Raw genomic sequence first — 15,910 nt, 5'->3', positions numbered from 1 at the left:
GGGGTAATGATTTTTAACAGCTATTTTTATCTACTCAAACATTGTGTCTCTAGTGATGGTAAGCTGAGAAAATATTTTAACATTCTGATCACATAGCACTATAATCAGTTCACTCCCAGACGCACATTTAGTGTAAACACACACTTAACATTAAGTATTATTTATTTTTCAAGTTTAAAAGTTTTAAAGATACATATGTACAAGATAAATAAAACAAACTATCCTTAAAGAATTGCTGCATGGCAGAATTCGTAAACATACAAGGTCTTTTATAAAGATACAAACATTATGTCATCAAACACAAAGGAAAACACTGAAGAAAAGCAAGCAAGAGCTTGTCACAGACTGCATTAACTACGAAGGACCAGGACAAACTCTCTGGGCGTCAGGGTGAAACTTCTTTTCCATGCCTCCTAGTGGCCTGGCCTTTCTTTTCTGTGTGGAGTTGCTTTCCGCAAAGTCACCAACCTCTAATGAGGTGCCTACCTCCTCTTCATCAGCCTGCACGGGGAAGAGGGAACAAAACATAACATGCACACAATGATAACGGAAAATCCTGAAGCTCTGTAATGCTATTTCCAGATATTCTTTGTTTTTTAAGATTTTAGAGTGCATTTATTTCCTTCAAAAGCATCTTTTTCTTTTTTTTTTTGCATACCTTTTTTTTTTCTATTTCAAACTTTACCAACTCAAAAAGCTAGCCATAATTATGAATGCTTATAACAATCAAGAAGCTAAGGTAAGAGGACTACTGAGTTTAGGTTAGCCTGGACTACATTGTAAGTTCAAGCCAGCTAGGGCTACATAAAAAACCCTGTTTCAGAAACAAAACAAAACAAAACAAACCATTCTATCAACTTAAACACCCTCTTTCCATAAATGGTCCTATAATAAACAAAACTTTCTAAGCCCACCGTCTCATTAGTTTTGTAACTAGTCCATGGCTCAATATTAAAAAGGACAAATATGAAAAAAAATGAGTCACTTTCCCTCTATCCCTGCTACTCACAAGAACAAAAGTATCAAGCAGATGCTGCCTGCCCTCTAGTGTTGTCAATAGATGACAATTATTAGGAAAGATCAATGGTTATTTGCGCATCTGAGCATTTTGCTGAATAATTTTTAGATGGTTACAACAGGATAAAGAACCTAACTAGCTATTCTAGAGTACAGTATGAATTTAGCAAATTTAATAAATATTTAGACATATACTCTATTTTTTTATTTATAATTGCTTAATCTGGGATACAATTCTGTATTCTTTTTTTAAAAAGATGTATTTTATCTTTAATTATATATCTGTGTGTGGGTTTGTGCACACATGAGTACAGGTGCCTGTGGAGTCCAGAAGAGGGTGTTAGATCCCTAAAAGCCACAGTTCTAGTTGTGAGCCTCCTGTTAGGGATGCTGGGTACTGAATAAAGAGTCCTCAAAAGAGAAGCATGCCCTTTTAAACACTAAGCTGTCTCTTCTGCTCCTGGACATACATTATAATATGTATATATACATATATATATATATATATCATGTTTTATTAATTCTTTGAGAACATCATACAATGTATTTTGATAATATTCATTGCCTACTTCTCCCACTACCTCCTCCCAGATTCATCCCCTATCTTTTTCCAACATTTCATATTACATCCTCTTTTTATTTTTTTGATTGGCCTATAACTACTGTGTACATCAGGCTGGCCTCAAACTCAAGAGATCTGCCTGCCCCTGCCTTCTGAGTGCGATGATTAAAGGTGTGTACTGGGCCTTAAATTTACAACCCCCCCAAGTCCAATTTGTACTGCTCATATATACATGGTTGTGCAGATGTCCACCAGAGCATGGCTGACCTGAGAGGCCTTAAAGGAAACTGACTGCCCACCCCCAGAGCTAACAACTGTTATCAACTTTGTTAGCTCCTCAGTTAGGGTGGGGGCTCATTAGTCCCTTCCCTCCCCATAGATACAATACTCAAACTGATAATATTTGCAAGTATCATACCTTTTGTTTCTGTCTTGCATGAGTCTCTGTCCACTGCCTGGCGTTCTTGAGAAAAGCTATCTTGTTATACTTAAATTCTGAGGACTAAAATAAAATCAGGGTTAAAACAAGAGAAACAGTGATGTGCTGTGATGATCTCTGGCTGCTGAAGTATTAAAGGTACAAATAAAGTAGGCTATTGCTACTGAAGAAATGGGGATACGTACAATGTCAGCCATTAGTGGGTCATCAGGATTGGGCTCTGCCATGAGCAGCTGAATCGAGGTCAATACAGTGGAGATGTTGAGGGATGGTCTCCACGCACCCTATGTACAAAGGAACAATTGTTTTTGTGTTAGAATGTGACATTGTTGAGCCAGGAACAGTGACTCATGCCTGTAATGTCAGCACTTATGAGGCAGAGGCAAGAGGACCAGGAATTTAAGGTCACCCTTGGCTATGTGACACAGTCTCAAAAAAATAAAAAAAGAATATGACACTGTATATAACCCAAGGACTTTCGATTTGTCTTTTTGGACAGGGTTTCACGTAATCCATGCTGGTCTTGAACTTGCTATGTCATTGGGGATGACCTTTAATTCCTGATCCTTCTGCTTCCCCTTTCAAGTCCCAAGAAGAGTGATGTCAGAGCCAACTCTTTAACCTCTACTCACTTTTGGTGGCAATTTGAGAATATCTAGACAAATCCTTCCACTAGAATCAATGTTTGGATGATAGATTGGAGTCAGAAATCGGATCTGTGGTGGTTCAAATGGGTACCTGTGAATGTGTAAGAATAGAAAATTATTTTGGTTTTGCTTCACAATAAAGGTATGCACCACCATACTGGGCCTTGTTTTTTTTGTTTTGTTTTGTTTTGTTTTGTTTTTTCAAATATAACCCACCAAGTCCAATCTATGGTGCCCATATACTCATAGGTGTGGTGCTATAAATAGTTTTTTAGTCACTAGTAGCTATATAAATAATGATGGAACTAGAAAAATATTAGAAAGACAGCATTTTGAAGGCAAATCTTTCCTAAACTTGCCACCAATCAAAATTACCAGCAATCAAAAAAGTTGAAATAATGGTACTGAAAACACTCTGATTCTCACCACCTTCTAAACACTACCAGTATCTCCTAAGAGTAAGGATACTGTCCTATTGTGATACCATTATATCTGTGAAGTTTTATTTGCTTCAGTTACTCTATTTACTTCAGTTACTATTTACTATTCAAACCTCCTTGTCCCCAATTCTTAAAAAAAAAAAAAAAGATTTATTTATTTTTATGTGTGTATTTTAACTGCACGTGTGTCTATGTAACATGAACATGCCTGGCGCTCACAGGCCACAAGAGAATATAGATCTCCTGGGAAGTTGTGAGCTGCCAATGTGGATGCTAGGAACTGAACCCAGATCCTCTGTAAAGCCATTATGCCATTTGTCCAGGCCCTCTCTCTAAATATTTTTACAACTGTGTTTCTCAACCAGGCTCCAATTAGACTTACGCACTGCATTTAGTTACCGTACCTTTTTAGTGACAAAGAAGCCTTGCAAAGTTTCCAATCTATTTCAGCAGTGATGTGTGACACAAATATTAAGCTATTCATTCAGGCCTTAAAAAAGTTTGTCCAGGACCCAATGTGATAGATAGAAATCCATTTTTAATAGGTAAGATACTCATTTCATCCCTTCTTCATTCTCTGCAAAACTACAGCCTCAACTTTCCTGACTAGAGCCTCAAAGGAGTCTTGAACAAAGGACCCTTAACACAATTGGTGGTTGCCACGAGTTGGTGTCAGGGAATAACTGGGGGTAGGGATGGATTTTTAATGGTTATGAAGTTACAGTTTGGGAAGATGGAAAGTTCTGGAAATAATATTAATAGTTGCATAACACACTGGGCAGTGGTAGTGCGTGCCTTTATCCCAGCACTTGGAAGGCAGAGGCAGGCAGATCTCTGGGTTAGTGGCCAGCCTGGTCTACAGAGCAAGTTCCAGGATGGCGAGAGCTACACAAAGAAACCATGACTCTAAAAAAGTGTAAAAAGAAAACAAAACAAAAACAAATTAAAAAACCCAATGTGAAATGAACACCTAAAAAGGCTAGAAGCGTTCATTTTATGTTATATAAAATATCTATTTACCATGATCTTTTTTGGAGGGTTGGGGCTCAGTTCTGATGTCTGATTACTTCAGAAGGAAACTGAACCACAGAGAGACAAAAATAACTTACCACATTCCTAGTTAAGACTAGGATTAAACATAGGTTCTTAACTGCTACACTTAATTCTCTAAATGCTATATTGTTTGTCTTCCAAGGGCCATGCTTTACTTTATAAGCTGACTCTAATTTGCACTCACCTCTCAGGAATGATAACTTCCAGTGTGAAAACACCTTTCTCATAAGGTGTGTTGACTCCACCTAGTATTTCTTGAAGAAAAAAAAAAAAAAAAAAAAAGAAAAAAAAGGGAAATAGATGATTTTAATTACCATACAAAAGGATGTAACTCAGTCAGTAGAGAGCTTGCCTAGCATATGTAAAGCCCCAAGTTCAACAAGAAACAGTATATGAATCACACATCGTGTTATAGTCTGAAATCCTAGTACTCAAGAGGTGAAGACAGGAGAATCAAAGTCAAGGTCATTGTTGGTTACAAGGCAAGTTTGAGGCCAACCTAGGCTACATGAGACCCTTTCTCAAAAGGCAAAACAAACAATAGAAACTGTATCAAATGAACTTAATAAGGTCTACAATTCTAGGTATAGGGGCTGGAGAGATGGCTCAGCCGTTAAGAGTGCTTGATGTTCTTCCAAAGGACCAGAGTTCCAATCTTGACACCCATATCAGGTAGCTTACCACTATTGCCTGTAACTCCAACTCAAGAGAATCTGATGCCCTCTTCTGGCTCCAGGTATGTGCATATGTGTGCATGTAAACACACATACGCACACATGCACACACAAAATAAAATAAAATAAAACAAAGGAACTGGGTGTAGAACAGTAATTTAGTAATTGAATTAGGGCTTTGACTGAATCTCCACCAGTGTCTCCTGTCTGTCTACCTGCCCTGAAACAGCATCACACAACTAATAACTTAACCTGTTTTAACTTTTTTAAAAAATTACAATTAGTGTATGTGCTTGTGAGTGTGTACACACATGCTATGGCATGGATGCAGAAGTCAGAGGACTAGTTAAGCAGCTGGTTTTTTCCTTCCACCACATGGATCCTGGGGATTAACCCTGGGTTGTTAGGCTTGGTGGCAAACCAACTAAGGAAGAAAGATGGCAGGGCTCCTTCAACTTACTATGCTGTACTTTTGAATACACCAATGTGTGAAATTTAGGATAATTTTCAATATGGCTACAATCATCACCACAGGCATGACGAGATACTTACGAGCTCGCAAATCATCCATTCGGTCCTTTTCCTGCCAGCATGTGATGCCTGGGGGAGGTTCTATGGCCAACATGCGCAGTTCTTTCTTCAGGCGTGTGGCTCTCTGCATGATCTCAAGTAAAAGGAACTACCAACAGTTCACTGCTCCACACTAAGGGCTGGCCGGGGCTGTGCTGGAAAAGAAAAGAAGCAACCATGAAATAGCCACAAGGACTAGCATTTTCAGCACAGCTTCAATTTAATGAAGAACAGATTCTTATTACTCTCTTGTGACAAAGGGAGCCTGACTTTTCCACACTTCTGCATAACTTTTGGTCTACTCCTACAAATAATAGTAATAACAATTTTAAAGTTTAAACTGAGTGTCTGCTTCCATTAATAAATTATATTAATGGAATTAATTAATATATAATTAATAATTAATATAATTGGACTCAGGACAGAGCCTGAGTCCAATTCTGCTCACTAATGAATCCTAAGCATGCCCAGACAGCAAGGGACTGGGCAGACAATAGCTGTGTGCAGTCTACACACTCTGAGAGCAAGAACAAAGCAGCCAACATTTGGAGGCACTTGTAAGCTAGTGTTTAAGTGTCTGACATTCTTTCTGTGCATTATGGACTCTATATTTTCCTGATTCTTTAGGGAACTCATCCTATCAATTAGCCCATCCCACTCTAGTATTCCTAATCTTTCTGTCTCAGTCATCAACACCCAAATATACACAAAGTCTGTCACCTAAATAACACCCACAAACACATCCACTCAACTAGTAACCACCTAAAGGATGCTATTATTTTGATGTACATTAAAAATATAATATCACAAGTTACAGCTTATTTTGCCACAAGTTAGAGGAATATATCTTTTTTTTTTTTTTTCTCTTGCACTGCTGGACCAAGAGCTAAGCTTTACCTCAGCCTGTTTTTTTTTTTTTTTTTAATTTTTGAGATATGTCTCCCTTAGTTGCCCTTCAACTTGTGACTTTCCTCCCTCAGTCTACAAAGTAATTGGGATTAAAAGCCTGGGTCACCAAGTCCAGCTAATGAACATATTCTTAATCTAGTAAAAATCCTTTCCATACTCTCACATTTCAAGATATTTCCTACATACTCTTTAAGTTTAAAAAAAAAAAAAACTTTTGGGCTGGAGAGATGGTTCAGTGGTTATAACCACTTGTTGCTCTGCCAGAGGGCCTGGGTTTGACTTGTAGCATCAATGTAGCAGCTCACAATCATCTGTAACACCTCAGATACCAGGCATGCATACAGCACACAGATATACATGCGGACAAAGCAACGAAACACATAAAATAAAAACAATTAAAAATATAAATTTGCTCTTTATATTTAAATCTTCCAGCTACCAGTAATTACTTTTGTGCATACTAAGAGGTAGAAGGTCCAATTTTAATTCTCCCCCAAATGAATAACCAATTGTCCTACCACTATTTAAAAAAAAAAGAAAAAAAAAAGGAAACTCCACCCTTCTAATGTAACTATAAATTACATTTCCAAACATGTGTAGATCTGTTTTGAGTCTTCTAAATTTGTTCCATTCATCATCTGGAATGTTCTGACTCAAAACCCCACTGTTTCAGTTACTACCGCTTACTTCTTTTTCATTTTTTACTTAAATTGTTTTCAGTTCCAGGGCTAGGAGTATAACTGAGTGGTGGAATACTTGTCTAGGAGGAGGAAGACCCTGCGTTACTAAAGTTGTATTTAATTTTAGTTTAAACCCATTAGATATGGAAGCTGTTACTCAAGTTTTCAATTCTCTTCAGCCAATTTGATAAATTAAAAATTTCTACAAAGCATGGTGGTGCACACCTTTAAACTTGGTACTCAGGAGGCAAAGGCACATTGATTTCTGAGTTCAAGGCAGCCTAGTCTACACAAGAAGTACCAGGTCATCTAGAGCTACATTGTGAGGACCTACAAATTTATCTGCTCATTTAAAACTTACTTATAGAAAAACTATATATCCTTTTATCCAAACCCAGGTGTCACAGTGTCACTCAGCTATAGTCCTAGCACCTTGGAGGCTGGGATTAGGCGCTCCAGTTGCTGTGAATCTGAGGCCAACCTGGGCTATATGGCAAAACCCTCTGTACAATCTGTGGCTATGCTTCCATTTTTATTTCTAACATCATTTCTCTAGGCCATCTTTTTTGGCTTTCCTTATTTTTCCAGGTGTGTATCAATTTTATTAATCTTTACAAATAACATTAAATACTTCTCTGTTGAAAATTTATTTCTGTTCCTATCTTTATCACTGATATCTTTGTACTTTCTTAGTTTTTTCTTTCCAGAATAGGGTTAGGGTCATGCTTTATTTTCCTCCTTTGCAAGCAACTCTCTCTCCCTCTCTTCTCTCCTCCCTTCTACCTCTCATTTGTTTTGAGACAGAGTCTCATGTATCCCAGGCTGTTTAAATTTTGCTACGTAGTTGAGGATGACTTTCTGTCCCCCTACCTCCAACTACTGGGATTACAGGTGTACACCACCACGTCCAGTTTACATGGCAGTGGAGACTGGACCAAAGATTCGTGGATGTTTGGCAAGTACTCTACCAACTGAGCTCTAAGAGTTTTTAATTTTTCCTTTTTAAGTGCAAACATATAAGGCTATATATTGCTTTCCAATTTATATTTCACCCTCTAAAGGTTTGATATAACATTTATCCAACCTTGATACATGAAGGCTGTCCACCCATGCTGGTTACATATTCTTCTGCCTCAGCCCCTAATACGCTGGAATTCACAAGCCTATGCCTTCACATCCAGTCTTGTTATTGGTTTCTAACATGTCATTTATATCCTTTAAAATTGTTGGGTCTTGCTCAGAATGTCCTATGCGTACTTAAAAAAGAGACAGTTCAGTTGTTATAATGCTTGATACATATTTTAAGGACCTGAGTTTAATCCAGAACCCACATAAAAAGTGGGGTGTGGTGGTACATGAGGATAAACCTAGCACTTGGTTAAGGGAGAGAAGAAATAACCCTTAGGTTGTCCTCTGACCTTCCCACATGTGCTATGACACACACAACATAAGAATAAAATAAAAATATGCATCATTCATATATACAAAAATAAATTTAATACAAGACAAATTATCTCCTCAGCAACTTAAAAAAAATAGTTTGGCCAGTTGTGGTGACACAGATCTGGGAGGCAGAGGCAGGAGGTTTGCTGAAAATTCTATACCAGTCTTGTCTACAAGACAAGTTCCAGAGTAGCCAGGGATATAAACAAGATTCTGTCTCAAATGGAACAAAATTTAAAAAAAAAAAAGGGGGGGGTGCTGGAAAAGAGTAGCCCAGTGATTAAGAACATTTATTGTTTTCACAGAGGTCCTGAGTTTGATTCCCAGCACCCATATAGTGTCTCATAACTATCCATGACCTCAGTTCCAGGGGACCCAACAAATATGCATGCAGCACAAATAAATGCATGTATACAAACATTTATGTACACAAAACAAATATAAAATCAACTGGTCCTTTGACTTCTCTTCCATACAATAGAAAAGCTTCAGACTAACTTAATTATTAATTACTCACACTTACACTATTGTGTATTTATTATTATTATTTGGTTTTTTGAGACAGGGTTTCTCTGTGTAGCCTTGGCTGTCCTGGACTCGCTCTGTGGGCCAGGCTGCCCTCATACTCACATCAATCCACCTGCCTCTGCTATGCCTGGCTACTATTTTGTATCTTAATTCTATCATTTTCTCTCTCACTTTGGTTTATTTTTTTTGTTTTATTTATTTAGTTTTTTTTTTTTTTTTTAAAGAAGGGTTTCTCTGTAGCACTAGCCATCCTGGAATTTGCTTTGTAGACCAGGCTGGCCTCAAATTCAAGAGATTGGCTTGTCTCTTCTGGGATTAAAGGTGTGTGTCAGCCTCTATCATTTTCTTTAGTGAAGCCTTGCTATTTTGCAGGGAGCAGGGCATTTGGCTTATACTTCCACATTACAATATATTGTTGAAGGAGACCAGGACAGGAACTCAAATAAGACAGAAAACTGGAGGCAGGAGTTGAAGCAGAGGCCATAAAGAAGTGTTGCTTACTGGCTTTCTCTCCATAACTCGTTCAGATGAAACATTGCTATTTTATACACAAAATCTGAAGAACTACTTTCAGTAGAACAAAACAAAACCAAGCCAAACCTTCCAAATACGAGGGACTGGAAAAAACAGCTCAGCGGGTTAAAGCACTTGTTAAATAGGCCTGACAACTTGATTCAATCCCAGTAGCTAACAGTAGAAGAACAGTCTCCTCAAAGTTGTCTTTTGACAATCAATTATAATAAAACTATCTACAATTATAAACTGCATCTTCTTCTTTGTTTGTAGACAGGGTTTTCCTGGGTAGCCTTGGCTGTCTTGGACTCTATCTATCTACACAGAGAGGCTGGCCTCAAACTCACAGAGACCAGCCTGCCTCTGCCTCCCTGAGTGCTGGGATTACAGGTTTATAAACTGTATCTGTATATAAAATAAGAACACAGTGGAATCAGATTAGAATAAGAAAAAAAAAAAAAGGCAATTTATCTCAAAGAAGCAACCAGTTGGTATCACATGTGGTATATACAAAGTCTTCGGGATGTTGGAGTGAAGGTTTAGCTGCTCTTCCAGAGGACCCAGATTCAATTCCAAACACCACCTGACAGATCATAACTGTAACTCCAGTTATGTAACTCCTCCGGCCTTGTGGGCACCAGGCACACACGTGGTGCACATACACACATGCAGACAAACACTCATACACATGAAAAAAAGTAAATAAAAACTTAAAAGTCCTTTGGTATAAAAGTCATCTCTTATTGTGTATTTTCTGAATATAAAGATTTTTTTACAGAGCCGGAGCTTGGTGGTGTAGTCACTGGAGGCGCCTAGGCAGAAGTCAGTTCCAGATTAGCCTGGACTACAGGGACACCTGTCTCAAAAACAAAACAAACCCTCAAACCAAAGATCCTTACAACATAGCTCCACTAGGTGTTTTTCTTTTAATTTCTTTTAAACCGGTGTTTTTAGTCTCTTTTCCAGTAATTACTCCCTACAAATGAACGCTTCCACTGCACTATTCATAAAATTCTTTCACACCTATGTGTGCGGCCACATCAAAGGATAATTCCTTCCAGGTCTGCGGGAGCGCACCCCAGTCTTCCCACCCTCTGTGCGTCTTCACAAATCTGCAGCCTGTACTGTTGATTCACCTCAGATTCCAGAGCGCTGCCGTTTTGTTTAGTGGCCCCAGGCCTGTGGTAAGTTAAATAGTCAACGCACGGAACTCAGGTAGATGGGAGGTGCTGGAGGCCGGCCGAGGCTCAGCCTTGGCGCGCACCTGCGGCCCTCTTCCCGCCGTGTTCCTCCCGGGGCAGCTCGGGTAGAAGCGGGACTCCTTCCCCAGACTCACTGTGACTCGGGGTACGTTCCCTCCGCTGGCACCGGCAACACCCCTCGGCAGCTCTGCTGGCCGCTGCGAGCGTCTGTGGCGTTCTCGCTGAGCCCTCGAGACCGTTGAAGTGACTCCGCCCCCATCCAAGAAAGGGCTGCGATTGGTCCACAGCGATCCCGGGAGAGGCGCGTGCCCGCCTATTGGCCAGCGCTCCGAGCGTGCGTCCGCTCACGCAAGGCTTGAATTGGCGCGCGCAGCGGGACCCGGAATCCCCAGTTCCCGCTGTCAGCGTGGTTGGAAGTCGCGCAAGAGAACGAAAGCAACTGGAAGTACATCTGGGGAAGTGACTGCTGAATAGCTGCCTTTAAGTCCTTGTTCTTTGAGACAGGTCTTTCGACGCAGCCCGGCTCGGCTTGGAACTTGGCTATGTAGCTCAGGCTAGACCCTCAGGGGACTCCTGCGTTATCCTCCCAAGTGAATTAACCCTAGGCGCCGCGTCGCCCGAGCTTTAAGTAATGTCAGAGGATAGCTTACAACTTCTTCTAAGACCTGGCATGTTGAGGTAGAAGGATCGAGAATTTGAGACCAGCTTAGGCTACGTAGATTTCCTCCAGCTGAAAAAAAGTTTTTTTAAACTTATAATTCTGGTGGACAAAGTGTTCCATCAGGACTCATAGCGGATAGAGTAGATTTCACTTCACTAAAAGTGTTTGGAAGCTGAGCAAATTAGGGGTAATGCGAAAGAGATCCTTTGCACCTTGCGGGAGCTAGGGAAGAGCACCGCCCTCTTCCCTGTAGGTAAATCCCGTTAGGACTTACTCATAGCAGTAAGTGTTTTCTGTTACCATTTTGGAGTTACTGCTTATCTCACTACTGTCATTTGCTGATAGCTAATGCTTTCAGCATCTTTTCTTATTTTTCCTGTTCCAGCAGTGACTGTATGTCAATTAGTTCTGTCTTCAGAACTTAAATGGAACCTTCCTTGGATGGGTCTCTGAAAAATAGAATTTAAGATGTCCCTGAGAAAAATCACATTGTATTGGGTTTGGTGGGAAAGATCAATTACAGTTTGGACACAGGAAAGAAGGGAAAAGGTCGTCCCATTTTAGGTGTACAGTTTCCATTTGTCCACCAGAGGGAGGTATGTTAAATGGTGGGAAAAGAGGCCCCAAAGATTGCTCTAAATGTTATTTTTTACATTTTAATCAACTAATTTAGCTTTTTTTTTTTTTTTTTTTTTTTGAGACAGGCTGTCACTATGCATCCTGGGGTTATTTAGACCAGGCTGGCCTCCAACTCAGAGGTCTACCTGCCTTTGCCTACCAAGTTGCAGGTTCAAAGGCGTGTTCTACTACACCTGGCCCTAAGTTAGGATTTTTGAGGCAAGGGTTTAATTGTGAATCTCAGGCTGGCTTCAAAGTCGCAACAATCCTCCTGCCTAGGTATTATCACTATTTATTTTATTTTATTTTATTTTGTTTTGTTTATTTGAGGCAGGGTCCCATATAGCTCAAGCTGTCCTCAAATTTATTATGTAGCTGAAGCTAGACTTGAACTCCGGATCCTCTTGCCTCTATTTTCTAAGTATTAAGATTATAAGCATGTGACATTATGGCCAGCTTGCCATTAGTTTTGAAAGTAGATTGATCTATTGTTACAATTAAAGTGTGAATGTGGGAAATTATTACTTGATAAAAATTTATTTTCTACAAAGTCATCTGTGTTGGACCAGTTATATTTATTTATTTAGTGAATGAGCATGGTGTGTTGTATGTGTGTGGTGTGTATATGTGGTACATTCAAGCGTGTAGGTAAGTATGTGTGCCATGTTGCTCCTGTGGAGTCCAGGATGTTGGGTATCTTCCCCTATTTCTCTATACTTTATTGCCTGGAGACAGGGTCTCTCACAGACCCAGAAGCACAGCTAGCCTGCCAGCTCTTGAGATTCACCATGTGTTTCCCAGTGCTGGGGTTATAGGTACAATCAGCTGTGCCTGGCTTTTTATGTCAGAGCTGGGGACTTGAACTCAGGTCCTCATATTTGCAAAGCAAGTACTCTTACACATTGAGCCTTCTCCCCAGATCAGTCATTTTGAAAATATAAAAATTATACTTTATTTGTACAAGATTGTTTGCTTGGATTTAACTTGAAGTTAAAAATGTTTTCTTAGAGAGCTGGAGAGCGTGTCTCAGCTGTGGAGAGCGTGTCTCAGCTGTGGAGTGTGTGTCTCAGCTGTGGAGAGTGTGTCTCAGCTGTGGAGAGCGCTGTGCAGTCTTGAGGAATTGAGTTTAGATCCCAGCACCTGTTCATCAAGTTGGGGCCAGCAAATACCAGTAACTCCAGGGTCCAGGAACTGATGCTCTCTTCTGGCCTTGGTGTATACTTGCACACACATGTGTTCAGACACTCATGCAGGTATGCACAAATAAATACATACATCTTTAAAATATTTTTTAGAGCATTTAAGAAACTTAAAGTATCAAACTTTTTTAATGAGATGACCCTATAAGTTTATTCTTTGAGAGTTTTGGTAAGGTGAAGATGTTTTGGGGAAAACATACAAACAAAAACTTTTCAAGTCATAGGAAGACAGATGTTTTTGTGGTATAATTTTTGACTGATGTATTTAAGCTAATTAAGATATTAATGATTATTATTACTTTTAGTTATCACAGCTGGAAGATATACTTCTCTCTAATTAGGTAGGTATGCACTTAAATTATTTAAAGAATTAAGCTTTTTATGCTTTCTGTAAAATTCTCCAAAGAAAGTGTCATACTTCCTTCACAAGAAAAAAGAAAAAGAGCAAATACAACAGTTATAGTAAGAAAATAGTATTCTTCCTGTTTTCTGCAACCTCCCACTCTTGATACTGAATTTTTCTGAGACAGTTTCTTTTACCTTAGGTTGACTCAAATCCTATACATAAAGATAGCTTTGAACTTCTGATTCATCTGCCCCAACTTCCCGAGTGCTAGAATTATAGACAAATGTTTATGATCACGCTTGGTTCATGCAGTACAGGACCTTATGCATGCTAGGCATTCTATGAACTAAAGTACATCCCCAGCACCAAGACTGAATTCTTGTTGAAATTTAAGTTTATTAAAAAACAAAACAAAAGAAAAACAAGGTGGCTCATTCCTGGTATTTGGGAGGCTGAAGCAGGAAAAAAACCCAGGGGTTTGAATGAAACTAGCCTGGGTTCTTGACAACCTGAACTGTAGAGAACCTCAAAAAACAATAATAAAAAAATGAGAGGAAGAAGACACACACACAAAGAGGGAGAGGGGGAGTGGAAGATGGGGGCAAGAGTGAGGGAATGAGGGAGAGAGAGAGAATATGAGAAAAAGAACACAGCCAAACCTGGAATGTGGAGGCAGAGGATCAGGATTTCACACTCCTCTTTGATCATTCTGAGTAAATGAGACTCCATCTCAAACAAAACAAAACAGAATATAGTCCCATAACTGTAACATTATTGGTCTCTGAGAAAGCTATATTACTTTTAAAGTTTTACTAGAAACTACTATGTTGGTAAAATGTAAAGCTGAGGAGCTGACTTTTACTACGAACATATTAAGATCAGGAGGACTGCAAAGAGAGTTAGCTGATGGTTAAGTAATCTTTCCTGATTTATCTCTTTGTATGCTAGTCTTGTGCAGATTCTTCTGATAGCTTTCTGTGTGGATTGTGAGGAAAAGCAACACTTACACAGCACTTAGCTTGGAATGACAGAAATCCATGTTTGTAATCATCTGTAAGCCCAGTTGGTAAGAGCATTTCCTTAGCATGCTTGGCTTGAGATAGTCTCCTTTGTAGCTTAGGCCATAGCAAGACCTCACACTCTTGATCTTCCAAGATGATAGGTACAATAATTAAAATTGCCCAAAGTTCCCAAATAGAACTCTGCCTAAAGAGTAAAAGAGAATTTGATATCAAAATAAGGTAGGAGCCAGGCATGGTGACACATTCTCTTTTTATTCAGAGTTCCTTTTTGTTGTTGTTTTTTTGAGACAGGGTTTCTCTGTGTAGCCTTGTCTGCCCTAAAACTCACTCTGTAGACCAGGCTGGCTTTGAACTCACAGATATCTGCCTGCCTCTGCCTCCCAAGTGCTGGAAGGTATGTGCCATCACTGCCTGACTTAAGTTTTTGTTTTATTAAGACAAAGTGTCTTATAGTCCAGGCTGGCCTATATGCATATGAACTGACTATGCATTAAGGGTGACCTTGAACTCCTTGTGCTCCTCCCTGAACCTCCCAAGTGCTGAGAGTACAAGTTACTCCCCTCCCTCTCTTCCATTTTTTCGTCCCCCCCCCTTGTTGTTTTTGTTTTGTTTTTGGAGGGGAGTGGATTTGAGATGAAGTTTCACTATAGATCAGGATGATTTTAAACTCATTATATAGTCCAGACTGCTCTAGAACTCCTGGCAATCGTATGTCAGCCTTCTGGGGGCTGGGATTGGTGTGGGCTGACTTATTTCTAGTGTGGCTTATTTCTAGTTTATCCCCCCCACCAACAGAAAAAGAGGAATGGGCAAGTTTTCATATGTTAGGAAATAATAAAGCTTTTAAAAAATGATCTAGTCATTTTCACAGTTTTGATGAAAAATTTCAACTAGTCAAGAATTTTTCTGGACCTGGAATAAACGTCGTATTAATAATTTATGTAAAAACTGTAATACTGTATTGTGTATGCATACTTTTCCTCATGCACATTCACAACTAATACATGTTAATAAAACTAGATGTAAAACCAGGGCATGAATTCTAGTCCTTCTGGTACTTTATGTTTAGTTCTGTCTTCTAGAAAGCTTTTTTACTCAAGGCATCTAAGCTTAGCGGTCACAACAGTGATAAACTACGACTCCCAAAATGCCTAGAGAAAAGGGTTGCCTCTGGTGGGTGAGGCAGTAGCAGCTTCAAGGCAAAGGTGCTAGATCCAGCAGCGGAGGGTGCAGCTTGTCCTTGACTGGTTTCTAATGCATTCAGGGATATGTAGTTCCCATAGGACCACAGCGTGCCCTTTAGGGCAGGTCTCTTACTACAAGTCCCGTGATGACTCCGGGCTTGGGCAGCGCCTGCGTGGTGAAGCTAAAGGAGCGTGTGGGCGGT

At 39.6% G+C, this 15,910-nt stretch overlaps 1 protein-coding gene across 3 annotated transcripts; it reads right to left on the bottom strand.

Annotated features, from left to right (window-relative positions):
* Window positions 1–144: 144 nt before the first annotated feature.
* Window positions 145–10,931, bottom strand: Ube2t (ubiquitin conjugating enzyme E2 T). 3 transcript variants are annotated; one of them, XM_021636669.2, is made up of 7 exons: window positions 10,812–10,931; window positions 5,385–5,552; window positions 4,343–4,412; window positions 2,651–2,756; window positions 2,204–2,302; window positions 1,998–2,081; window positions 145–501 (listed from the first exon to the last, which is right to left on the bottom strand). In XM_021636669.2, exons 2-7 carry the CDS (start codon window positions 5,491–5,493, stop codon window positions 355–357), a joined length of 615 nt encoding a protein of 204 aa, XP_021492344.1. In that variant the 5' UTR covers window positions 5,494–5,552; window positions 10,812–10,931; the 3' UTR covers window positions 145–354. The 3 variants fall into 3 exon arrangements, with proteins under 3 accessions (XP_021492344.1, XP_021492343.1, XP_060221025.1); XM_021636668.2 differs by having other exon boundaries at window positions 5,385–5,557; window positions 10,812–10,925; XM_060365042.1 differs by lacking the exon at window positions 10,812–10,931 and adding an exon at window positions 10,612–10,762 and having other exon boundaries at window positions 5,385–5,557.
* Between the last annotated feature and the right edge of the window lie 4,979 nt (window positions 10,932–15,910).

Source organism: Meriones unguiculatus, chromosome 11 (genome assembly GCF_030254825.1).
Source record: "Meriones unguiculatus strain TT.TT164.6M chromosome 11, Bangor_MerUng_6.1, whole genome shotgun sequence".
NCBI lineage: Eukaryota > Metazoa > Chordata > Mammalia > Rodentia > Muridae > Meriones > Meriones unguiculatus.
This window is presented reverse-complemented; position numbering and strand designations above follow the sequence as displayed.